Source organism: Mercenaria mercenaria, chromosome 15, assembly GCF_021730395.1.
Source record: "Mercenaria mercenaria strain notata chromosome 15, MADL_Memer_1, whole genome shotgun sequence".
In the NCBI taxonomy this organism is placed as follows: domain Eukaryota; kingdom Metazoa; phylum Mollusca; class Bivalvia; order Venerida; family Veneridae; genus Mercenaria; species Mercenaria mercenaria.
This window is the reverse complement of record NC_069375.1, coordinates 15,643,547-15,670,427: the sequence shown is the minus strand read 5'-3', so window position 1 is coordinate 15,670,427 and position 26,881 is coordinate 15,643,547. Positions and strand designations below refer to the sequence as shown.

General features: G+C 33.5%; 1 protein-coding gene across 1 annotated transcript in view; it reads left to right on the top strand.

The window, feature by feature from the left end:
* Positions 1-6,644, top strand: part of LOC123547384 (uncharacterized) — a 72,276-nt gene extending 65,632 nt beyond the window's left edge. The window contains exons 28-32 of the mRNA XM_053524631.1: positions 23-86; positions 890-1,069; positions 1,913-2,151; positions 2,368-2,659; positions 6,505-6,644. Coding sequence (XP_053380606.1) covers positions 23-86; positions 890-1,069; positions 1,913-2,151; positions 2,368-2,554 — 670 coding nt within the window. The 3' untranslated portion in view covers positions 2,555-2,659; positions 6,505-6,644. The remainder of the gene's footprint in view (positions 1-22; positions 87-889; positions 1,070-1,912; positions 2,152-2,367; positions 2,660-6,504) is intronic.
* The last annotated feature ends 20,237 nt before the right edge of the window (positions 6,645-26,881 follow it).

Genomic DNA, 26,881 nt, shown 5'->3' with positions numbered 1-26,881 from the left:
CAGAACATTTTAACACTTACAGGTACTATAATCATATGCTGACTGGATTGTTTGCATTAATGAGGCATAAGCTGTTGCCGGTTGAGGTAAACTTATAAAAACTTACTACTTCCTATTTGAAATTAAATAATTTTCCTAGCTAGAATATTATTTGAATTCACTGTGAAGAATTTCTTTCTTTTTAAAACAATGAATTGTTAATAACTGTGTTTAAACATTGATACACTAGACAGATATATAACAGAAAATTCATGTTTATAATTAAAAACGACAGAGTAAAAAGGTTGCTCGAAAACAAGTATTGATAAAATTGTCTTACACTGAAGCAACATTAAAGGATCGTTGAAGTTTCTCTGTCTTTCTTCCGTAGAACATACAAAACGGTTCTTACTTGATGATTGTCGCTTATTTGTACAACTATATATCTGAATATGGGAACATAGGCAAGTTGATGTACCTTTAATTTTCCCAATTTTTCATTATCTAAGAATCTTGACACGTTTGAGCAGAATAAGCAACGAAATTGAATTATATATGTTTCCAAGAAAATTGTTGGAAGTGAAAAGAAGCCATCACAATGAGGAGCCATATTCTATTCTTATTATGACTACAATATCCAATAATTACTTTGTGCTTTTTGCTAAACAAAGACACATGAAAATAAAATAAAACTCGTCGTTCATGTATCTTTCATGACACGATCGGCAATAACTTTTCGTTTCTTTCAATGTATTTTGCATATCAAATTTAGGTTTAACTATATAATCTCAGTTAAATTGAATAGCCTTGTGGAGTAATTCAAAACTGCCGTCTGACTATTTTGTTTCGATGAAAATAATAGCTTCATATTTTTTGAGCAAAGATATGTTACTGATTATTTATTATACAGGTTCAGCTTGAGACTCGTCAGTGTGGAGGCTGGCGTGTTGCGTGTGCATGTGGAGTTACCATACGTGCTGGACGGGATGTATTTACTATTAACCATTGCCATGGTGACCACGTAACAGGTTATTTGCTGGCTGACGATCGTATCTTGAGAGTAATGAAAAGAACTGCACATCGATATCAAGTAACTTTTACATACAATTTTTATAGTAACCCTAGTGTTTCTTTGTTTTGATTAACGTTGTACCGATACATTTATATATTAGCTATTATAAGTGACTTTCCAGCTTTTCACGCACGAATGATCCTTGGTTTTCCTCCGCGCATTATTTTAGACTAGGATAGTATATGTTGTAAAGCCTCCAACCTTCTCAAGCCATCTGATCTGGATTGATTCCACACATGAAAGAATACAACTGCCCAATCAAGGTTTCGAACCTTTTGCGAAGCAGGTCAAGTAATTTGAAGTCACCACTCGATCACTGAGGCCTCCATAATTTTAAAATATACTCAGTGTAGCTTTAGATAATACTCCAAGATAGGGTCGGTAAAACAGACTTAAAATATTAAACTGAAGTATGTATAGCGTATGAAAAACCTACAAGACAGCAGTACTTTGATTTTGATATATTGATCTATTTAAAAGTAGATATTGAGGGAAGAAGGGTAAAGAAATTTAGTTCCCCCCATTATTTTCTCGGTAAAGGATCGTCTATTATTTTAACTGATTCACTTTAATTTGAAGTCGCATGTATGTGTACATGGCCGTCTGCGGATGTCTCTAAATGTAATTTGGTACTTATAACATGTGCACATTTTGAATTGTGCTCTTATCCTAGGGCTAGAGGGCATGGACGGTAGCATGCATTTCCACTACTTTCATAAACAGGTTCAGTAAAACCAAACCTGAAACACTTTTGATGTGATGGGCGACCTGTGTGTTTCCATTTGTATCTTACGTGATTTCCTATTTATACGTCCTTATGTCTTTTATCTCTCCTCTTTCTATGTTCCACCTCTTCTGTAGATATACCTACCACACGGCACCATGGTAGATGTGCGTATCTCCTCTTGGAATGGTTTCATGGTCAATGTTTTCATTTATCCCTCTCCGGCTGATATGAAACATGTAGAAGGTCTTTGTGGTAATTTTAATGGTGACTGGGGAGATGACTTGATACACAGCGATGGAAATGTCACTAGTTCAAGTCGGTATTACTGGTGGCGGTATGACCCTGACCCTGAAGATTTTGTTCAGTCCTGGGGGTATGTATCAGATTATGAACTTTTAATTCTAAGAAAACAAGATAAACTATTTAACTCAAGAAGTCGTTTCATTTTTCGTTTGTTACTGCAAATTCAAACGAAGATTACAATTTCTATAGCATTAACTTTGACCAACATAAAAAATAAATAAAACGCATTTGAATAACTAAAGAATATTAGATGGTTATTACTAGTACATATTTTCATATAACACAGACTCGCCTTTACTAATGACCTAGACTTGACTGATGTTGATGAGATTGATGCAACCTTACACAGTTGGTATGAGAATGATGTTTTCTGTGTTTGTACCGGAACTGATGGCGATGGAGAAATAAAGTGCTCTGCAAACGAGCAGGACACATGTATGACAAAGCCCGATAAACCAGGAGTAGATCTCTAAATAACTGTGCGAAATAAGAGATCTGTTGTCAGCCCGATACACGAAAACAAACACAGACTAACAAAAATGCGTGAAAAACGTGCTGTAGTTTCCAAGACGGGCATGGTAAATAGTGATTTCGATTATTTCATGTCCTTTAGATTTACCGTTTGCACTATTCTATGACTGCTTCACAAATAATACAGAAATTAGAATCATGATATTTTATTAATATAAAAAATACCCAGCTATTTCCCCTCTGTTTTAGATGAACTTAAAACCACAAAACCATCGCAAAAAGAGTATTTTGTTAAAAAAGATGCTTAGAATTCACTAAACTTTAGACAAGTGAATTTACATCTAGAGTAAAAAGAATTTTCCAGGAAAAAAGAAATGTAAATTGATTCTCGTGAAAGCCGACCAATCGTTTTGTAAACTGCTTCACGCCTGTGGCGTGCTTGACTTATTAAGTTTGACGTGCTACGGGAGTGAAATAGCAAGTGTCTTTTTTCCGAAAGTAACCTATTTTTTCGCCACATGAAACAAAAGAATAAGAATGACAATCTCTTTTGTCAAATGCAAGCATCAGACATGCAATCTAAAGTCTAACAAATTTAGTAAAGTAATGCTTTTTTAGCTCACCTGAGCAATGCTCAGGTGAGTTTTTCTGATCGCTCGATGTCCGGCGTCCGTCGTCTGTCGTCTGTCTGTCGTCCGTCAACATTTAGCTTGTGTATGCGATAGAGGCTGTACTTTTCAACTGACCTTCATGAATTTTGGTCAGAATGATTACCTTGATGAAATCTAGGCCGAGTTTGAAAATGGGTCATCTGGGGTCAAAAACTAGGTCACTAGGTCAAATCAAAGGAAAACCTTGTGTATGCGATAGAGGCTGTATTTTTCGATTGATTTTCATGAATATTGGTCAAAATGATAACCTTGATGAAATCTAGGCCGAATTCGAAAATATGTCATCTGGGGGCAAAAACTAGGTCACTAGGTCAAATCAAAGAAAAACCTTGTGTATGTAATAGAGGCTGTATGTTTCAATTGATCTTCATGAATATTGGTCAGAATGATAACCTTGATGAAATCTAGGCCGAGTTTGAAAATGGGTCAGCTCGGGTCAAAAACTAGGTCACTAGGTCAAATCAAAGAAAAACCTTGTGTATGCGATAGAGGCTGTATTTTTCAATTGATCTTCATGAATATTGGTCAAAATGATTGCCTTGATAAAATCTAGGCCGAATTCGAAAATGGGTCATCTCGGATCAAGAACTAGGTCACTTGGTCAAATCAAGGAAAAACCTTGTGTATGCGATAGAGGCTGTATTTTTCAACTGATCTTCATGAATTATAGTCAGAATGATTACCTTGATGAAATCTAGGCCGAATTCGAAAATGGGTCATCTGGGGTCAAAAACTAGGTCACTAGGTCAAATCAAGGAAAAACCTTGTGTATGCGATAGAGGCGGTATTTTTCAGTTAATCTTCATGAATTTTGGTCAGAATGATTACCTTGATGAAATTTAGACCAAGTTCGAAAATGGGTCATCTCGGGTCAAAAACAAGGTCACTAGGTCAAATCAAAGAAAAACCTTGTGTATGCAATAGAGGCTGTATTTTTCAACTGATCTTCATGAAATTTAGCCAGAGTGATTACCTTGTTAAAATCTAGGCCGACTTCGAAAATGGGTCATCTGGGGTCAAAAACTAGGTCACTAGGTCAAATCGAAGAAAAACATTGTGTATGCAATAGGGGATGTATTTTTCAGTTATCTTCATGAAGTTTGGTCAAAGTGATTGCCTTGATGAAATCTAGGTCGAGTTTGAATATGGGTTATCTGAGGTCAAAAACTAGGTCACTAGGTCAAATCAAAGAAAAAACTTGTGTATGTGATAGAGGCTGTATTTTTCAGTTGATCTTCATGAATTTTGGTAAGAATGATTGCCTTGATAAAATCTAGGTCGAGTTTGAACATGGGTCATCTAGGGTCAAAAACTAGGTCATATCTAAGAAAATGCTTGTTTTATCGCAAGAGACCAATTTTTTGGTCCTATCTTAATGAAAATTGGTCAGAATATTTGTTTCCATGAAATCACTAGGTCAAACATGTTTTACACTGTTATGGTGTGTTTCTTAGGTGAGCGACCTAGGGCCATCTTGGCCCTTTTGTATAAATTTAGCAGTCTTCTCATTGTAACTATTCTTCCTGGTTAATGTGTTTATAATCAACTTTCTTTAACATCTGTGTTTTATACAACCTACGACTTTCTATCAATAGCAAGCAAGCCTGGCATATCTACAGTCTCTGTCAACATTTCCTTTTTAGGTCACCTGAGCAATGCTCAGGTGAGTTTTTCTGATCGCTCGATGTCCGGCGTCCGTCGTCTGTCTGTCGTCTGTCGTCTGTCAACATTTAGCTTGTGTATGCGATAGAGGCTGTATTTTTCAACAGATCTTCATGAAACTTGGTCAAAATGATTACCTTGATAAAATCTTGGCCGAGTTTGAAAATGGGTTATCTCGGGTCAAAAACTAGGTCACTAGATCAAGTCAAAGAAAAACCTTGTGTATGCGATAGAGGCTGTATTTTTCAATTGATCTTCATGAATATTGGTCAGAATGATTACCTTGATAAAATTTAGGCCGAGTTCGAAAAGGGGTCAGCTGGAGTCAAAAACTAGGTCACTAGGTCAAATCAAAGAAAAACCTTGTGTATGCGATAGAGGCTGTATTTTTCAACTGATCTTCATGAATATTGGTCAGAATGATAATCTTAATGAAATCTAGGCCGAGTTTGAAAATGGGTTAGCTGGGGTCAAAAACTAGGTCACTAGGTCAAATCAAGGAAAAACCTTGTGTATGCGATAGAGGCTGTATTTTTCAATTGATCCTCATGAATATTGGTCAGAATGATTATCTTGATAAAATCTAGGCCAAGTTCGAAAATGGGTCATCTGGGGTCAAAAACTAGGTCACTAGGTCAAATCAAAGAAAAACCTTGTGTATGCGATAGAGGCTGTATTTTTAAATTGATCTCATGAATATTGGTCAGAATGATTATTTTGATGAAATCTAGGCCGAGTTCGGAAATGGGTCATCTGGGGTCAAAAACTAGGTCACTAGGTCAAATCAAGGAAAAACCTTGTGTATGCGATAGAGGCTGTATTTTTAAATTGATCTTCATGAATATTGGTCAGAATGATTATTTTGATGAAATCTAGGCCGAGTTCGAAAATGGGTCATCTGGGGTCAAAAACTAGGTCACTAGGTCAAATCAAGGAAAAACCTTGTGTATGCGATAGAGGCTGTATTTTTCAATTGATCTTCATGAATATTGGTCAGAATGATTACCTTGATGAAATCTAGGCCGAGTTTGAAAATGAGTCATCCGGGGTCAAAAACTAGGTCACTAGGTCAAATCAAGGAAAAACCTTGTGTATGCGATAGAGGCTGTATTTTTCAATTGATCTTCATAAATATTGGTCAGAATGATTGCTTTGATGAAATCTAGGCTGAGATCGAAAATGGGTCATCTGGGGTCAAAAACTAGGTCACTAGGTCATATCTAAGAAAATACTTTTCTAAACTCGAGAGACCTCATTTTAAGTCCAATCTTAATGAAAATTGATCAAAATATTTGTTTTCATGAAATGACTAGGTTAAACATGTTTACACTGTTATAGTGTGTTTCTCAGGTGAGCGACCTAGGGCCATCTTGGCCCTCTTGTTTTCATACGTTGTCTAGTAAGTTATCGTAGTCTTGTGGTAGCTAATTTTCTTTCTTTCTCTAACTTGGCTATTAACTACCTTTTGTTTGTGAACCTAAAAATCAATCGGTATGCAAAGCTGTTATAACCAGGGTCCTTGCAATGCGGAGCCACTTCATTACATACGTATTAACACGATAAATATATTGTTCTTAGGTAATCTTTCAAAAAATACTATATAGATATTGTTTTTAAAGATCTTTAAGAGAATCGTCAAACGGAATGCAATTAGCATTGAAGATGCGATTGCCCGCTGCAACACAACATTATCCAGTGACTGCGTTGTCATCACAGCTTCAAGTGACGGTGTTAATGTAACATTAGAAGAACTGATTATGAATTGTGGACAAGACTCTGTGGTAATGTTTTCAATCATTGTAAATATTTATTTGTATTAAGTTTATTTTTAGTCAAGTGTATTATCTAATGTACATTTTTTTTACACCAGATGCCTAACAGGATTTCCGATATTACTATTTTTATTTTCGCAAATCTATTTTTGTTTAAACCTATCAGACGACTTGTTTCAACAAGCATTTTGCTAAACCATCAAAATTGCGTCGAATGTAAAAGGATGAGAAAAATGTGCAGTCAGTCTGAGGATTTCTCTCATTACCCTACCCCATTTCTGTACTTTGCATATAATCAAAATGTAATTGTTGGATTTTTGACCCGTCTTCATTATTTTATCCGTTACTTGGCGATACACGGCTGTATGGATCAGTTTGGGGTGCTCTTTGCTTCCGGGAAATCTACCCAGACCTTTTATCTTTTATGTTAAAATCACATAAAGAAGCTAAGTAGAGAATATGAATTAAATAGATGGTTAGAAAACACTGCTTACAACTTGTTCAGTCAGAGATTGAAAGGGGGAAATTCAAAACAATGGATTCAATATTACTTTCTACTGAGTAAATCAAATATTTAAACCCATGACAAATAGAAAACTCGATCTGTCGAACTCATTTATTTTAAAATTCCAGCTGTCTCGATAACATTTCAAAACCTGTTCCAAGAATAAACTGTGCACCAAATAACTTTAAGTCGAATTTTGGGTATGTCAAAGTAAAAAGCTCGATTCTTTGGAGTGTTGGATACCGGGTTTCAACTATATATGAGAAAACAATTATTGAAAATGGCATTTTACAAGAAAAATATGTATCATCATAACAAATTCTGTGACGCTCACATTTTTATTGAATTTTTATGGGCAAGTAAGGACATTTCTATCACTGCAGTTGCCGCAAACATATAATATAGTTTTCCAAGAAGCAACCTCAGTATTATCCATATTTATGATCATCAACCTCGCAGGAATAGATGTATTAATGCTGAAATTTGAAAATCATGGGCAAGTTGGCATAGCCTTATTTCTAATGCTGCAGATGTCAAATACATATAACATTGATATAAGTCCCAGCAGCATGGTTTTGATGTGATTTTGCATTCTACAAATGTGACAGGAAACATATACATTTTCTCTTCAATTTATATCAGTTTTAGCACAATTGTTGAAAATGAGGTAGGATTTGTAATACGTAATGGTTTTGACTGTATGAGGTAGCTCTGTAAAGATTGTTTATGTTTTAGGCAAGTTAAAGCATAACCATAACTGACTTCATTCCTAGGGATAGCATTGTCATGCATCAAAAAGCGTTTATTTCTGTTTACATAGCGTTTTGGTTGGTAACACCAAATTGCACCATTGCAACATTCACGGTTTTCTCGCTACGTATCTGTTAATATCACTTTCTTATACTTATCTTGCATCACGCGGATGCAACTAGATATATACAGTTGTCTCAACATTCTCATTAATACTTGAGTACATTAGAGCAATATGTGATTTTTTCTGCTAAATCAGATTCTTTCTACATTTGAGCGGTTAAAATTTTGATAAAATAACATAAGCTTGTGATTTATTCCAATAACTATTTTTCATATTTGACATACATATACATAACAAAAGCAATTATCAACGTATGTACTCAGGATCTTTGTAGAAGACATAATATATCAAGAAAAAACATTTAGGACTGAGCGCGACGGCCCGAATTGTTATATATCAAGGCAGCTTAGTTCAGGTGGATTTAAGTAGTAATAAGTCTGTTACGTCAGACACAAAGAACCGTCTCAGTAACATATTGGTAGAGCGCCCGCTGTAAGATTTGCTCCCTGGCCGCGTCATACCAAAGTATAATTTTCTGCCTTTTAACTTTGAAACAAAATAACAGGAGATATGGTTGCCTCAGAAGAAGTACTTGGGTCGTTGGTGGTTTAACTAGCAGTTGTGCGTTTTCAAAAGCACGCTTAAGGTTAGAAAGCCATAAAGCTGATTAACGAAAGTTCGATGGTTTTGCACATGTTTTGCCCGTCCGTTTCTGAAATAATTCTCCGAGCGCCATCTGGAGTCTTTCTCCACCATCGTCATACTTGTCTCTAACAGGAAACAAACAAATTAGAAATATTCATTATTTGATAATTTTAGGATAATCCGGAGACGAACTGGACAAATCTAACATGTGAAGCAATGACAGCAAACGTTGAAAACGAAGTGCGAAATGATAATAAACTGCAGGTTAGCCAGTTAGGATACCATAAACAAGTTTCATATTTCACTTTTTGTTGAATTATTCTTGTACAAAGCATATTAATAACATTTTACTGTCAGCTTAGTCATAAATATCTTGAGGTATTAGATAGATGATATTTATTTGCCTGAATGTGATATCGATGTAACTGCCAGGTGCAATAGTTGCAAATGGCAACGTACTGTGTTTACGAGTGTAATATACTTTGATCGTACATGTAATTATCATTTATCAAATGCTCTATATAATTCATATCTTTTTCATGGTTGTATGCACACTTTACTCATTTTCCTACGCAACATCATAAGAGTGTTGTTCTCTATTACATTTTATTTATTGTGATATTCTTGTCATTTACATCTTTGCTTTTATCGAAGTTTATCTTGATAAGATTGCTCGTATAATTCTTAGTTAATGTCTTTTGCTTTTATGTTAAGAATCAGAGTTTGGATGAAACAAAAGCAAGATAAGATCTCGCATATGATGGCATTTATCATTGGGTTTTCTCGATAAGTATTTTTGTATACGTTCATATACAGTTTTTCTTGATTCACAGAGAAGCTATTATTATTGGGTTTTGTGTAATGAAGTTTTGAGTATACTGCATGTGAAAAGATGAACGTTAAGTTGATCGTTTTGTAGAAATTGCAAATAAGTATATAGAGCTGAATAAGGTTATTTTTTCAAAAATCATTAGAAAGCACTTTTCTGAAGGAAAGCGGGACTCGTATGAAAAATAGTCATATATTGTCTGAATACTCTCCATGTAGCAGTGCATTTGTGCAAAGTTAGGGTAATTTACTTACAAACATTAGATTATCTTGCAAAAATAAATGAATAAATATCAGTTACAAATTGTGTCCTGTGAAGTGAAATTATTCTAGCATAGATCAGGCTAATAATGAAAGGAAAGGCAAACTTTCTGTTGATGTGTACAGCTGTTATATCTTATTAATATACCCATGTAATATTTCGAAATTACACATCAATATTATTTTCTAAGAGCGCATACTTCACTATGAGACAAAGTAAATAAATAGATGAATTATTTCTATGACAGCGTTACAATGAAAGGGTGTTTATCATAGCTTTTTTAAATGTAACTGAACTAAATATGGTATTTAGGCCGTAAATGAAATGAACTTCAACTTCACGCCCTTGCTGAAATTTCATATAATGGGAAATAAGTACTTCTGTCGTTTGTTTCGGTGATAGGCACAACTTCAGGTAGTGCTAGTTCTGACAGTATGGATTTAAAAAGTCAAAAGTCCTAGTAATGTAAACATATCATTTATTGGAATAATACGAGCATATATCATTTCGTATCATGCACTATTGAAAATATGTAAAATTATTGTGTTTTAGAAAGAAAAGCCTGATCTTTTCACAAAGATGACAGAAACGTGTGTTGGAAATTGTTCTGGACATGGGCAATGTATCAAAGGTACAAAATGAACCGGTTTTGTTCTTTTTTACTTTAAGCTAAATACATACTCATTCATAATGTTTTCCGTCGTCTTGATCTCTTCGATACTTAATTTAGAAAAATATCGTTAAGTGCTTGTAATGCAGTGCTTCTGATATTTTGTGAATCATTGTGATTTACAATGCCAGATATATTTCAGGCTTCTGTGATTGTAACGAAGGATATGCAGAAGACGACTGTTCAATTCAGCGTTCGGCGTTTGTGAAAATTGAGAGAGTCGCTAAAGATGGAGTCTGTGACAAGAAACAAACCGACTGTACTTGTATATTGCTTACCACTTCAGGATCACTGTTTGATACTTTATACACCGCTATTCATTCTGAGGTTCGCCTTTTAAATGTTTAGTTCAAGAAGAATTTTTCGATTTTTCATCAACTTATTTCCTCTGAGGTTAAGTGTATTTGCAATAAATAAGTAAAACCCTTCAATATTACACGAAAGATCCAGTAAGTGAAAAAGGACAAGACAATCCAGTTGATATCTAAAAGTACAAGTGTTGCTGAGATGCATATATAATTTGCCTTGTTTGCGTTTTGAAATAAAATTTATTCGAACATGAAATTTATATATGGTGTAGTTGAGAATATTGAGATACTTTCTTAAAAGACGTTTCTTGAGACAATGACTGCGGGACATTTTTATTGAACAAGCATTGTATTACATGTGTTTGATTGTGAAACACTGTTTTACACTGAGGAAGCTCAAGAAAACGGCGTGTTGCCAATCTGAATTTTGAATTTGGCTGCTGCCTCTTATCTGTAGAATACATAAGTATTAGCTACATTGTAGGAGAATCATATCTTTACAAGAATAAGTAATTCAGGTTGTTTTAAAAGTAGATGATTTTTGTTAGGACAGGTATGTCCCAAACACAAAATCCTAAATATCCACAAAATAGACGTATATTCACAGACAACATAAAACAAAGCATGTTGTCTGTGCATTTGTAGAAAGCGGAGCAACATTTTTTATGTCATGCTTTAACTGAAAATAGAAATGAACCTTATTAAGGCTATGATACGAATAAAATTGTGTCATTACAACTGTTAGAGTAAACATTTCTCCAAACCTTTTTTTCCCCAAATGTGTGACGGTACAATATGAAAACAAAAATAACGTATAATTCTAACATGACCAGATAATAACCTACATACATGTAAATCTATCTCGGGTTATTCTGAAATATACCACTCGCGTGCAATGACGTCATCCGATCCAGGTGTGTAACGCGGTCGTAAAAAGTAGTTACCACTTTTTTCTAACACTGCTGATACTAATATGTCGTGTTAGAATCGAAATAATAAGTTCCCAAGTGTGATTTATCATAGAATAACCCGAGTTTTTCGTTCTTATGCGAAACAATATATCACTCAGGCCTACGGCCTTCGTGATATATTCTTACGCATAAGAACTCAAAACTCGGGTTATTCTACGATAAACCACGTTTGGGATCTTATTATTTCTTAAATATACATAATTAGAAAGGGAAGCATACAGCTGTAAACAAAGTTTTCTGAGCATTGTTTCTTTGCCTATAATTTAATTTACAAATAAAGTTTTTCAACTAGTTGTTAACTTACAAAATGAAAAAGACATATCTAATAATATATCAAAAGAAAATATAAGTACACATACCTTTACTTTTAGATTACATTCTGATTTACGATTATTTGCAATTGTATCTTAAGGCTACAACCGATGGTTCCTGGAAGATAATAGAAACGTTTCAAGGTCAGGTTGACTACAGAAATCCTTATGAGGTCATGTTTTGTCCGAATGGCAATAGAAGAAGGAAACGATCAACCAGCGGGAATATGTACATAGCTGATCAGTATGTTGTATCCCTGAGCAATGATGGCTCCACATTTGGAAATAGCTCCACAGTTTATATACTGGATTCTACTTGTCTTCAAGTCAATCAAACAAATGGAACTGACAACATTGTTCTGATGGTAATTTATTATTTACTTCATTGCGTCAGTACACATACATCATTCTGCATTTTTACAAACTATCAAATGTATCACCTTGCGAGACTTTGACGTTTACTGCCGTCCAGAAATAATTTTGAAAGCATTCTTGTATGAAAGTTTTTTTTATCGTTGGATAGTTTCGATATAATTGCGGGTTTTGTGTTAATAAAGACCTATATCTCTCAGGATTAATGCTTATCTGAGGAATCAACAAACGAAACATTTGATCTTAAAAATTCATCTCAATCGATACACTCTTTATCTGTCATGTAAACACTCAAACAAATTTCACTTTATTCTTATATGAGTTTAGTGTTGTTTCGTCCTGTTTACAGATGACATAACGTATGTAAATTGTTTTTTTTTAATTAAATCAGCCTAATTCTACATTCTTGCATAAAACCCGGTTTTTTGTTGTTGTTGTTGTTTTTTTATTGTTTTTTTGTTGTTGTCGATTTTTGGGGGCACGCACAGATAGAGCAAAAACATGTATAAACAACGAATTCTCGTGATCGCGCGCTCTATCCGAGGCACATGAAATAATTTAATCTGTCGCTTCATTACAATATCATATTTCACCCTTATGCACCTGAACTGACGTTCCGTATTATGCCCGTATGTTTGTTTCAAAAGTAAGTTTCCACGTCAAGATCCCTGAAGATAATAGACAAACACCATTTAGAAAGTTAAAACGAATTTGATCAGAGAAAGTTAACACGCTAAATTTAAATTATACACTAAATCTTTATAATTATGTTTCTGTCTACTTCACATCTATGCAGCAAAATGCTTAATGCCAAACATTAACAAGATTACAAAAGTAGATAAAATTGTAAACTATAAGTTTGGCCATTGAACAGTTGGTTGATAAGTAGGTGGTATTCATTCGATATTTATCAAACTTAAATTTCACCAACCATATGCTTGATTTTATTAATTGTGATCCCAGTTGCTTGAAAAAGCAAGTTTTAGTGTTTATCAAACTTTGTTTGAGACATGGCACACTGCAAAGCAATTTTTCCAACGTTGAGTTACAGAATGAATAAGGCTATGGATTTCAATGTAAGGTATTGAAGAATGTGTGTATCGGTTTCTTTTACACGATAATGTTTACATTTTAAAACGCCATCTGATCGTTCTGAAAAGACTGTGTACCTTTTCATTGCATAACGATTATATTGAAGAAGGGGAGTCAAACTTGTATTAAATGAATCTTATGAGAAATTACCACATGTTAAAAGATCTACACTTTTAAGTCTTGTAAATGTCCGCTCTACGTGTATAAAATATGCACAATTAAAGTAAGCCCCGAATATACATATATAAAACATGTGTCCATAACAACGTGAAACGTCAGCTGAATAGTCTTGTTTTTTTTATATATCCAGTACTAGAGTTGTGTTTTATGCCAGAATAGCGACAACACACGTTTATGTCGTATAACAACAGCTGCAGAATCCCGAGGGGTTGTTGATGCACTCGCCCAACGTCCTTATGCACCTATTTATCCCTTAAGACTCTTCAGATGTTTTTATTCGAAAGACGTGCGTTAACAATACATTTGATCAATTGTATACTATTAATTGCCACTGTTATACCACACCATGAACTTTTTTATCGAAATTCGAGATGATCATCGTGAAAATCACAATAGTTACACAAAAAGATTTATTAATGACACAAAAAGACGTGCGTTAACTGTACACTTGATCAATGATATACTATTAGATGCTACTGCAAAACCAGAATATGAACATTTTTTATTAAAATTTCAGATGATCATAGTGAAAATCACAATAGTTACACAAAATGATTTATTAATGACACAAAAAAGACGTGCGTTAACTGTACACTTGATTAATGATATACTATTAGATGCTACTGCAAAACCAGAATATGAACATTTTTTAATAAAATTTCAGATGATCATAGTGAAAATCACAATAGTTTCATAAAACTTTTATTACTGTCATTTATTAATTAATCTGAAACAGATATATTCAATGACCAAACTACTAAGAAAGTATGGAGACGAGTCGGAAATAACTGCAGAATTAGATAAACATAAAATATGAAATCACTTTCTGAAACTTGGTAACATGATATATATAACTCTTTATTTTATGGGAATAAAGTTATTATGGTCTAACGCATACATCCTCCATACTATAAATGGGGAAATATTACATATACTAAAACTATTGTATATACATGTAGTATATATGCAGCAAAATATTGCGTACAATATATGATAGAATACACATTTTATTTCTAGACTGGATATTGCATCATCGACGGTGTTTGTTACGCCACAAATACTTCCAGTCCGTCCGATTCCTGCATGGTTTGCAACGACTTGATAAATCCTTTTGGATGGACAAACAACTATGTCAAAGGTAGAGATAAAATATGTTAATTCAATCAAATTGATATGATGTGTTTATTTTCCTGACAAACTTTAAAAAGTGAATTTATGTAGAACTTTTTGTAATCGTGATTGTTATCAGTAGTAAAGCATTTTTATAGCAAATGCATGCTGTATAAATATATGCAAATTGTTTCAAGCAGGTCAAGCTCTCTACTCTCAAACGTCCTTATACTGTTTACAACAGTGGTTGAGTTCACTGCATTCAAATTACTTCTGTTAAAATCAATTTAAATCTTTGTAATGAATGTAGATTTTCTTCATGAAATGAAGCAATAAAACTGGTTAACCAAGGGGCTGTAGTTCTATCCGAGTTCTCGTCCGCATTAAAATAATGTCTCCAGCATTTCAAATAATATGATGTACCTACATTATGTTGTTATAAAATATTATCCAACAAAAAGATTGCAGATTCCATTAACAAACAATAACAGACTTAATGAGTCGGAGGTCTGTTACTATTTATATGCTTTCAAACGATTTTGTTAGATTTCATTAATTGATGCTAAGATTTTGATATAAACAGATGAGTGCAGTGAGAGTGAAGCCGAGGAAGATGAGACAGATACTGACGATACTGATAATATCAAGTTGGTCTTGTCTAAGGTGTTACTATTTCTATGCTTTCAAACGCTTTTGTTTTAGATTTTATTGATTGATGTTAAGATTTTGATATAAACAGATGAGTGCAGTGAGAGTGAAGCCGAGGAAGATGAGACAGATACTGACGATACTGGTAATATTAAGTTGGTCTTGTTTGTTGCAATCCCACTTTCTGGCCTTATCCTGATAACAGTCTTCATTGCTGTTATTGTAATAAAGAAGAAAACCTCACACAGGTTTGTATACTTACACATTTAAGATGATAGGTAGTTATAAGTAAATGACAAGTAGAACAATATTTAACTAACGTAAGTTTATTGACACAACTTGTAAAGTTAGTATAAGTCATGTTTTAATGAAATATAATCCCCGCTCAAAAATTGTCTCAAAATACAAAAAAAAGAAATAAACAACAACATTTAGATCATAATTTTTATAAGCTCATAGACACAATATAGTTTGCCTTTATGAGGTAATTGCTGTGCATAATGGAGCATAGTTACGTCACAGCAACTGCGAGATTCGGGTGCACTGAACCGCGAAAAGCGATCTAAATCATGCATGCCAGTTATGTTATGGCTTTGTCGTATTTAAAAGCATAGAAAAGAAACTAACATTACAGAAGTCCTTAACGGTAAGGAGGTTACATGTTCAGACATACGTAGGATTCTCGTACATGTATATACTGTTGGGTAATATTCTTTAAGTCAGCAATATAATAATGTCATATTCTTTGGAAATATGGAAAATATTAAATTAAAATATAAAACGACATAAAAACCTGGCAGACATGCTATGTTGTCATGTTTAACGGTTTTACCCTTATTTTTAACAATGACTGACTAAGAAGCTGACAGTATTGTTACCAAAACACACCCAGTTTAAGACGTTGCATCTCTAAACAGTTTAAGACGTTGCATCTCTAAACACCACATTCTAAGATGACATATTTCTAAACACACATCTAAGGCGACATAACACTAAACACATGTCATTTTCTAAGGTGACATATATCTTAACACATTATTTTCTATGTGACATATCTCTTAAAGCATATCAGTTTGTCAGGTGAAATATCTCTAAACATTATTTTCTAAGAAGACACATCGATTATACCACATTAGGTAACCGGATATGTTCGGCATGCATTGATTTTAAAACTTGAGTGTTAGTATTCTTCTTATTTCGGTATATAAAAACAATCAATCTCTTCCTGTATTAAATTATGGCCACAGATGCGTGAAAAAATTATATAATATTCTAAAAAAATCAGATTCAAACAATGGACACAATTGCTTGACAGTGTCCTAATTGATCTCACCGCTCTCTATCCGCTAAATATACATGTATGTATGTATGTATGTATGTACGTACGTACGTACGTTCGTATGTATGTATTTAAATGAATACGTCTCCAAACGAAAACCAGTACATCATATACTAAACCGTTAAATACATACAACAAAATCAATTAGATATCAAAAATTTGCCTCACAGCGTCAAAAAAACGGTCATTGCAATATTTGTGATGAAGTTTACAATAACCTGCTCCCGAACATTGCCGCAAAATTTTTGTCCTGCGCCAATCATCGCCTTTGTTTTCGTACAAACGGTGTATTTCAAACTTAAAATCTTCACTAAAACACCGATTTCAACATTGTAATTTGGAAGGATGACAGAGAAATGGTTGATAGATATAGGCCATAAAGATATTGACTTTTTCTGCAATGTTTTCAAGAAATAAAATGTAGCTATAAACTTTATAATTGCTGAAATTTGCGTAAAGTTTACCATTTAATTTCGCCGTTTTTGCTTAAAAAGGCATCTTTTCAGGATTATACGTGATAAGACTAGTAAGGTGGTTTTACTTGTTATTTGTTTTTATGGACCGAAATAAGGAGAATACTAAAACCACTAAAGTTTCAAAATTTATATATCGATCCTGCGCCGAACATAGCATCCTGCGCCAAACATATCCGGTAACCTAGTGCGTATACGCATGATCGTAAACACAAGTTTCTCCACATATCATGTTAGACAAAAGAATAGAAGTTAAAGTTCTTTATCATGATTCACAACCATTTCTTATGTAAATTCAAATATTTATTGTATTTTGCGACATTTTAAAAATTGTTTGAGGTCGTAAACCTTAAAATGATATCATAGATGTACTCGATTTTCTTACATTTTCAACATATTTACAAAACACTTGTCTAAATATACTTGAATCTTGTCTTATGATAAAAGTTATTACAACAATATCGAAGGGGTATTAGAAATGTCGTTAAGTATAGAGCGATAAACGTATCAGATGGTGTTTCTCTATACAATTTAAACAGAACTTTGATTTACGTTAAGTGTTTCTTACCTACTGTTTTCATTTTCAGAGTTGAAACTACTTCAGACACTAGTAGAGACCTTTACGATATGCCGAGGAATGAAAAATTCAACCTCCGAAAGGGGGAAGCGTGGACTTAGATCAAGTCATTTAAGCATAAATATCCCCTACATAAACACTATATTAGTAAATAGTACAATACACCCAAAAGTACTTCTACATTAAAAAAGTTTTTTTTTTTTACGTATCTCAAAATGTCGCTGAGACTGTTTCTTGTTTTCTTTCTTGCTTTTATGCTAAAAAAATTGAAACATGACATCAAAATGCAATCATGTGTTTGTTTTTTGTATTATATTACGTTTTAATGGTAAGATGAACATTCTGTTAGTACAGTATTTTTTGTTAAGTTGTTATTGTTGTTTTGGTGTGGTCAGGGTTGGGGGTGGGGGCTGGGGTGGTTTTTTTAGGGTCTGTGGAGCTATAAAGTAATAATTGTCTGCGTCCGTCCTTTTCCTGTCCGCCCCAAATTATTTTCCATGAATATCTTTTAACCGATTAAGATATTGTTTTGAATCTAAAAACAGGTTTTTGGTTCATAAGTCAGTGTCACATAACTGGTTCCTTAGCTCTGACGTTTGATTTGACAATATTATTTCACTGTTTTATTTTAAAAATATGCCAGTTTGGATTCCCTAAAATATTCCGGCAACTTTTAATGCATTTTATTGAAGCTTCACAAATACTTTTGGGATGAAAATGAAAATTAACACATCAAGTTCAATAGCTGTGTCCTTTTTTTTATTAAATAATTTCCTTTTGAACTTCTTTGAGTCCTCAGAAATCAATTAAGGTGTTGCAGTTAAACTTTAAAACAGGTTATTAAGATCATAAGACAGATCCATATATCAGGTGTCATAACTCTGTTTCCCTTTTCAAACTTGGAAACTGTTCCGACATTTATTCAATATTCTAGTACCTATAAATTATCGGATTGATACTTTCTACAAACCTTAAAGATCATATTGCAAGTTAACGCATATATTCAAGGGTTGTAACTCCGTGATTTTTTATTTTGAAAAAATCCCAATATCGGACATAAAAGCTGGATATTTTATTAAAAACTATGGCAGATATGTTTATATTATGTCTTTTTTTGTTCTATAGCTGTGAAACCTAATAATTATATCTTCACATAAACCTCGAAGATCATGCAGCAAATAGTCGTAATACATATTATTTTCTTGTAATATATGGCCTTTATAATACTACATCATTAGTCACATTTTAATATTTAAGAGAAGAATGATGGAGGTATGTTAATGAATGTCAATAAGAGGAATAACACAATAAGATTTTTTTTGTACGTCGGGGTTTGTGGGAGGTGCAGGATACGGTGTTGGGAGATAAAGTGCAGAAAAGCTATAACTTTCATAAATAAGTATAATATCAACTTCATTTATATACTTCATTTTCCCATGTGTACATTAAAGACAATAAAATTGCAATTCAATGTAACTTGAGACAAAGATAAACATAAGCGTAATAAACTTTAAGCAGATAAGAGCCATAACTGTGTCGTTGAAAAAATCCCCATATTTAGAAATAAATGTTCCATGAGTACTTTCTAAAAAATGAGTATCAAAAAAGACATTTAGTAAGGGTAAACTGACCCCGGTGTAACTGCTTACTACTTTTGAAACATTAGATAATTTACTACGTTTTACAGGCATTTGCGTATATAAGCTCCGTGTTACTATATACATGTATATGTGTTTATATATGTGTTGACATTTGCAACGAATGTATTTTATTTCACCTTTTAATGTTAAGACAAGAGTAGTTTTAAATAAAAATAAAATCTGTTTTGGAATTTAAATACTCGTAGAAAAAAACATATACTCGTAGAAAATAAGCTTATTTACATTTTCTTGGTACTTTGATGTTAACTGAAAATATTGAAACACATAAGAGAGGCTTAAAAATCTTTTTGAAGCACTAAAATTAGCATTTTTTTCAATTGTTTTGGTATGTAACATGATGCACTGTCTCATTGTTTTCAATTTTTGATATTTATCACTACTTGCATTAAATACCGGTAGTCATTTATATTGTTTTGTATGTTTAACATAAACCTCTAACAAGCTATTGTTGTTTTGTATAAGTTTGTATATTTTAACATATAACTTTGCTGCAGTAAAAGCAAGTATCAACGCGATAACTTAAGGGTTAATATTTGTAAATTGATGGTGTTGTTAAACTTTTTTTAAACAGGAACCAGTGAAATATCTGAATTGTTAAATTTGGTACACGCCGTATAGAATAATTCCATTGGACTACAACAATTATTTAACCCTCTGCTATCTATAAATTTAGATAAATACGTCAATGCAATTGGACAAAAAAAATTTTCAAACTCTAAAATACGTACTAATCATGATATTTGTATTGTTAGTGACTAATTTACCAAAGCAATAAATCTGTGCATGAACTGAACAACGCGGGCGAAAGCGTTAATGGCTTAGATCCAAACATCAGAATGATAGAACAGAACAGAACAGTTACTTTATTAAGACTTGTACATAGTACATCATGTACATCATGTACATCATGTATAATACATATGTTTTACATAATTATATGCTATCAACGTGACAATAAACATGACGTAAGGAATATTGTATATCTAGTATTTTAGACTTGAATATAATTGCATATACAGTAGAAAATATGTGGAGAATGAACATAAGATATCAACATTCGAGAGTTAGAATTGCATTTCTGATGGTAAGAGCTTCTTTTGCATATCTTGATAAAAAGTTCAGCTCTGTTATTTGAATTAAGGAGCTGTATGAACTTATACACCGATGGACGTCTGCTTTTAAGTAATTCTTTAAATCTACACATACAAACAAAATGGTATTCGTCTTCAATGTCTAAATTTTTGCAACATAAACAATATCTTCCCTTTTGAGGAATTTGATTTCTACTATATCTGCCAGTCTGTATTCCGAGTGGAAGACCACTCATCCTAAGTCTACAAAAATAAAATCTAAAACATCTTGGCAGTATGTCCGAATAACTCTCATATTCTAAAAATAAACATTGTGTTTATACATGTAAAACTCAGAGCTGTTTTCAATATTAGCATACAAGTTTTGCTTTACGGTGTCAATAATGCGATATTTTAATTCGCTCGAAAACAAAAGCTTCTTTATACCTTCAGAATGATCAAATATATATATATAAGAATCTATATGAATTTAAATAGACAGTTGTAAATCAGACAACATACAAACAGAATATTTTGTTTATTGTCATTCTTACATGCTAATTAAAACATTATGGTAAAAAGTATGATGTACTATATTAAAGTTGAAATCATCTCTTGTATAAATGCCACCTATGTTGATGTACATGTAGAATTGTTATAACAAAATGAAAACACAGCGTGTATTTAACTAACACAATAAAAGTTATCAGACAATGTGTTCATTTCATTTGTACACGGTTCAACGTTAGTGTAGTATCGTTTTGAAAAGAGTGCATTAAGACATACCACATGTATTGTTATATACAAATACCTATAATGATAATTTGAGATTTTGTACGAGCTAAGATGTAAGAGATCAAAGGACAGTCCTTGTTATCACATATATCGGAACCCACAAACGCCTATCTTGCGACCTAGGCGTATAGATTAAGATACAATTAATCGGTGACTTGAATGAATTCTGTAGCAGTGGTATCTGACCTTGACATTTGGCCTCTTGAACTTGCATTTTTGTCATATCGTATACATGCAAATATAGTGGTTGACTTAAGTCATTGTGTCTCCTGACTTTATCTATCTTTTGCAAATGCAGTCGGCTGGTATTACATAAGAGAATATTCCAAAGATACCAACTGCTGATGCATCTGTTGCCAATCGGACTGGCAAATCAGGATTATAATTTGTGAGCAATTTTGAATATGTTTCTCGAGTAGCTCGTTCACTGGTTCGAAGACCGTAAATATACCTGGCAAAAGCTGTGATAATACAAGAGAAGTCCAAGATATGTACATAGAGAACTAACCGTTGTTTCCAAAGAGTTCTCTCACACTTAAATGTTTTGCTCAGATTTTAGATGTTTTTATTGCAGTCAATTTATACCAAAAAACGTACGACTGCACTAGACTAAACGTTGTTTGTTTCAGACCCGCATGACCACTGTACGTTAAATTTTGGTAATACATCGCTTATAAAAATTCGCACGCAGTTCATGTGATTTTGCATCGCAAAAAATATGTAATTTCATTGAGTTTGAAATCAAGACACACAAATGTCGACTGAAATGTTAGTGTGTTGCTATGCTATCTAAGACATAATATGAGCCACGCCATGAGAAAACCAACATAGTGGGTTTGCGACCAGCATGGATCCAGACCAGCCTGCACATCCGCGCAGTCTGGTCAGGATCCATGCTGTTCGCTTCAAAGCCTATTGGAAATAGAGAAACTGTTAGCGAACAGCATGGATCCTGACCAGACTGCGCGGATGCCCAGGCTGGCCTGGATCCATGCTTGTCGCAAACCCATTATGTTGGTTTTCTCATGGCACGGCTCATATATTCCAAGCAGTGATTTGTCATAATTATGTAGTGTTTAGATGGAATATCCTCCTATGAGAGAGCTGCAGGAAATCATCTGGAATTCGATAGTCTTCTACATCATGTAACATCCCATAACTGCAATTTACTGCATGTGGTCTTCTCGAGGAGTAGCAAGGATGGGTTAACGATGGTACATTTAGTACATGCATGTGTTGTTATTTAGATTTCTGAATGATCTACTTCAATTTGTTTTATATGAAGATGTCGAGAAATTAGTTTTACATTCAGCAAAACTACAAAATTGATTACATTATTTCCCGTACAAATATGTCCATATGCTTCCAGACTGCAGTTGTGGAGATATAGAATTTCAAAATTTTCCGAGGTTAACATGTCCCAGAACACTCCTTGAAAATTAAAGTCTTTTCGGAATTTATCAAGCTACGTCCCTGAATTATGTTTAAGTGTTCTTTCTAGTCTGTCGTTAAAATCTTTATATCTTAATAGTATTGACTTTTATTTTTTATCCTTGATTTTCTATAGCCTATGGAATCACGTTTCATTCGTGTATTAAAAATATTAATTGCAACATTTTATCAAAACTACTGCAGTTCTTTTCAATGCATGCATAATTAAATAGTTCTTTCTACAAAATGGAGCAAAATTAAACAGGCTTTTAATCTGGTAAGTACATTTTAGTTATATGTATGTGTCTTCTGATAACTGCTGCATCGGTAAAATATTAGCCAGTAGATTTTTACTGCTTAGCTTTGCTTTCGAAATCGACAATGTTTATTGACTTTCTAATATTCTTATAAAAATAACAATGAACTAGAAGATGCTTTTGTAGAAAAGCGCATATCTCCCCAAATGCATTATCGTATAGGCAAGAAGTAAATTAGGGACAGGTGCAAAGTCAAAGAGACACTGATGGCTTGCTGAATAGGGATCATTTACTTGGCATGTCCAATCATCCCACTAAGTTTAAACATTCTAGGCCTAGTGGTTCTCAAGTTATAAATTGGAAACGGGTTTTCATTTTTAGGTCCCTGTGACCTTAACCTTTGACAAAGTGTCCCGAAACTCAATAGGGGTCATCTTTTCTGCATGTCAAACCATCCTATTAAGTTTCAACATTCTGGGACAAGTGGTTCTCAAGTTATTGATTGAAAAGAGTTTTAAGTCCCCTGTGACCTTCACCTTTGACAGAGTGACCGCAAAAGCAATAGGGGTCATCTACTTTGTAAGTTCTATCATCCTATAAAATTTGCAGGTTCTAGGTCAAATGATACTCAAGTTATTGACTGGAAATGGATTTCCATGTTTTGTCCGCTGCCTTTAATAGAGGGACCCCAAAAACATTTTACTCCGTCAGTTCGATCACCCTATGAAGTTTCAATATTCAATATTCTGGGTCAAGTAGTTCTCAAGTTACTGACCGGAACTAGATTTCCTTGTTCTGTTCACTGCGACCTTGACCTTTAATTGAGTGACAATAGGGGTCATCTACTCTGTATGTCCAATCATTCTATGAAGTTTCAACATTCTGGGTCAAGTGGTTCTCAAGTTATTGACTGGTAATGGTTTTCCATGTTCAGGCTCCTGTGACCTTGACTTCTATCAGACTTACTCCAAAATCATCTACTTTGCATGCCCAATCATCCTATGAAGTTTCAACATTCTGGATCGGGTAGTTCTCAAATTCTTGATCGGAAATGGTTTTTCATGTTCAGGCCCTGTGACCTTGACCTTTGATGGAGTGACCCCAGAAACAATGGAGGCCATCTACTCCGCAAGACCAATCGTATGAAGTTTTAACATTCTGAGTCAAGTGGTTCTGAGGCTATTGATCGGAAATTGTTTTCCATGTTCAGGCCCTTATCATAGTGACCCCAAAATCAATATGAATCATCTACTTTGCATGACCAATTATCTAATGAAGTTGCAACATTCTGGGTCAAGTTGTTCTCAAGTTATTGATCGGAAATGGTCTTCCATTTCTATACTCTGTGACCTTGACCTTTGATGGTGTGACCCAAAAAACAATACGGGTCGTCTACTCTATAAGACGTGCCACTCAATCAAGTTTGAAGGTTCTAGGTCAAATTGTTCTCCAGTTATTGATCGGAAATGAAGCGTGACGGACGGACTCGGCAAACTAGTAGGAGAGACATAAATAAATCCTTATCTGTGTAAAAAATCATTCTCTTGAATAAATCAAAACATGCTTTATTTCCATATTATAAAACACTTGACTCAGACAACTACATCACATGTACATGTCGAAAGCGTTTAAAATTTCACTTCCAGTTCCAGACTCAGTCAGAGATCCTTTAAAGTTTAATAACTAAATTTACACTGATCCAAGAAATATAATTAACAAAAACAATTTTGCTACTGCTTAATAAAAATGAATGCTTTAAATAAGGCATAAATCAAGAATAAGTACATTGCTTTGTGTATTGTAAATCTTTCAAAGAATAGACCTGAAAAAAATACGGAGACAGGCATATTTAAGGAAATGATTTGAGATTACAGAAACTGTTTAGAAAAAGGTCGTACAACATTAAAACTGGATTATGTAGTAAACTTCGATGTTGAAGGAAACTGATGTAAAAACTAGTACATCAATAAGGGAGAATCTTAATGTTGATATCAAAATAAAATATCAGACAAGTGATATCAGGCACTTTGCATAGTAGTTGCATGATACATTTCTTTAAAATTTAACTAATATAGCATGTTCAAGTAGCTGCGCGGACAAATCGTTTACCTGCCAATCTCGGTATTGATTGTTCAAGTACTGTGTCTGACCTATGTTTTTTCAAATTTTATCTGCAAACTTAGAGTAGAAAATTGCCACACTTATCTGATTAAAATTTATTGTCCATTTCTTGAAAGAAATACACTTGTAGTGTAGTTAACCGTTGTCGAAAAAAATGAATAAATATATGTAAAAGTTTCTTAGATAAAAAAGTAAAAGTACTTGTCCACAACGTTTTAAGAAAATCAATACTACAAGAAATAATTGATAGAATTTGTGAAATATGTTATGTAAATATTGTAAGAAGCAATATGGATAACATAAAATTACAGTAAAATGTTTAAAGAAAGTGGTCTGAGATGTTTTTGAACTCGTGGTAACAAGCATTGAAGTCTGACATCTTACCACCACGCCATTGTGTCATTGATTATTCATATATGTTTTTTCAGTAATTAAGATATTTTCAGGATACAAAAATTGCGTAAACTAACTAAGTTCCTCAAAACTATTCGCGAAGATTAATGAGTGTCAGGTCAATACTTGCGGACAATACGTTTACGATGCAGTCAGTGATTTCTCGTTGGACGAGCGAACCTTACGGTATTCGTAGTATAATTCTTCGTTGGGAGATCAATTTCCAGACCCGTTAAAATATTATTCTTAAAACTGTATTTTTTTGTCTTCAATACGATTCAACAAAAACAAAGCGAGTTAGTTAATCTAATACATTTTGTATATCACTATTGACACGTAATTATGTTTAAATACACCCCCATTTAAAATGGTCTTATGTTTTTCAAGCTTTCCTGTGATATATTTAACCTGTACGGGCTAGTTTTAAAATTTTTACAACAAGCTTACACTTACACTTACACTGTTTCACTTACTACTTCAATTTATTAAAAGCATTGCCCGGTCATGATTTCAGCATCGACTGACTTAAAGATACTACCGATTTTATACGAAAAAAGGAAACAAAGCAATGAATTCGAAACCAGGGGAAAACAATTTTACACAAAGTATGTAATGTAAAAATGAATGTCGGCCGAATGCAAGGTTCGAACCGTCAAAACTGTCAATATAAAATGAATAAAGTATTTATCCACTCAGCCTACTGCGCCGTCAAGCTATCTTTTGATATCAAGCGTATTAGATCTTTAAACAAAAGTGCTACTGTTTTTTTTTAATCAGAAACAACACAATACTATGCGATACCTAAAGCTACTTATCAGCTCTATTATTAGTGACGGAATCAAAATAAACGCATGTAACATATATGATTTGCTGCCCACGTGATGAAAGTGTCATAAAATACTGTCGCGTCTCGTTCTTTATTTATATCAATGTTTACAAAATAAAGCGTTATAACGGTTTATAAAAGTGCGTGAAATCTGGAGACTAGAAACTTATCAACCATTACGTACCATGTAGATATATGAAATAGTGGCGTCATTTTGCCTTTCGGTGACAAATTATTTTAAAAATCCCAATTCACAATGTGTGGGTAAGTCGCTTTAAATAAATGCAAATAACATGAAAATATTACTTACGTTAGAAATAGGATGTTCTTAAGCTACATTAAGAAGAAAAATATTTTTACTTTATCTTTTTATAAAAAAAATGAGATAAAAATCAAAATATAAGCTATTTTAAACATCTCTGTTGCCATGGTTACATAAATTTTGTTAATAAGCTAATCATATTACCCAAATATTCCAGTTGTTGGGGATAAATATCATGTGGTTCATAATTTAAAAACTGCAGTAAATTTTTGGAAGAGAAGAAATCTAACTCCAGTTGGAAGA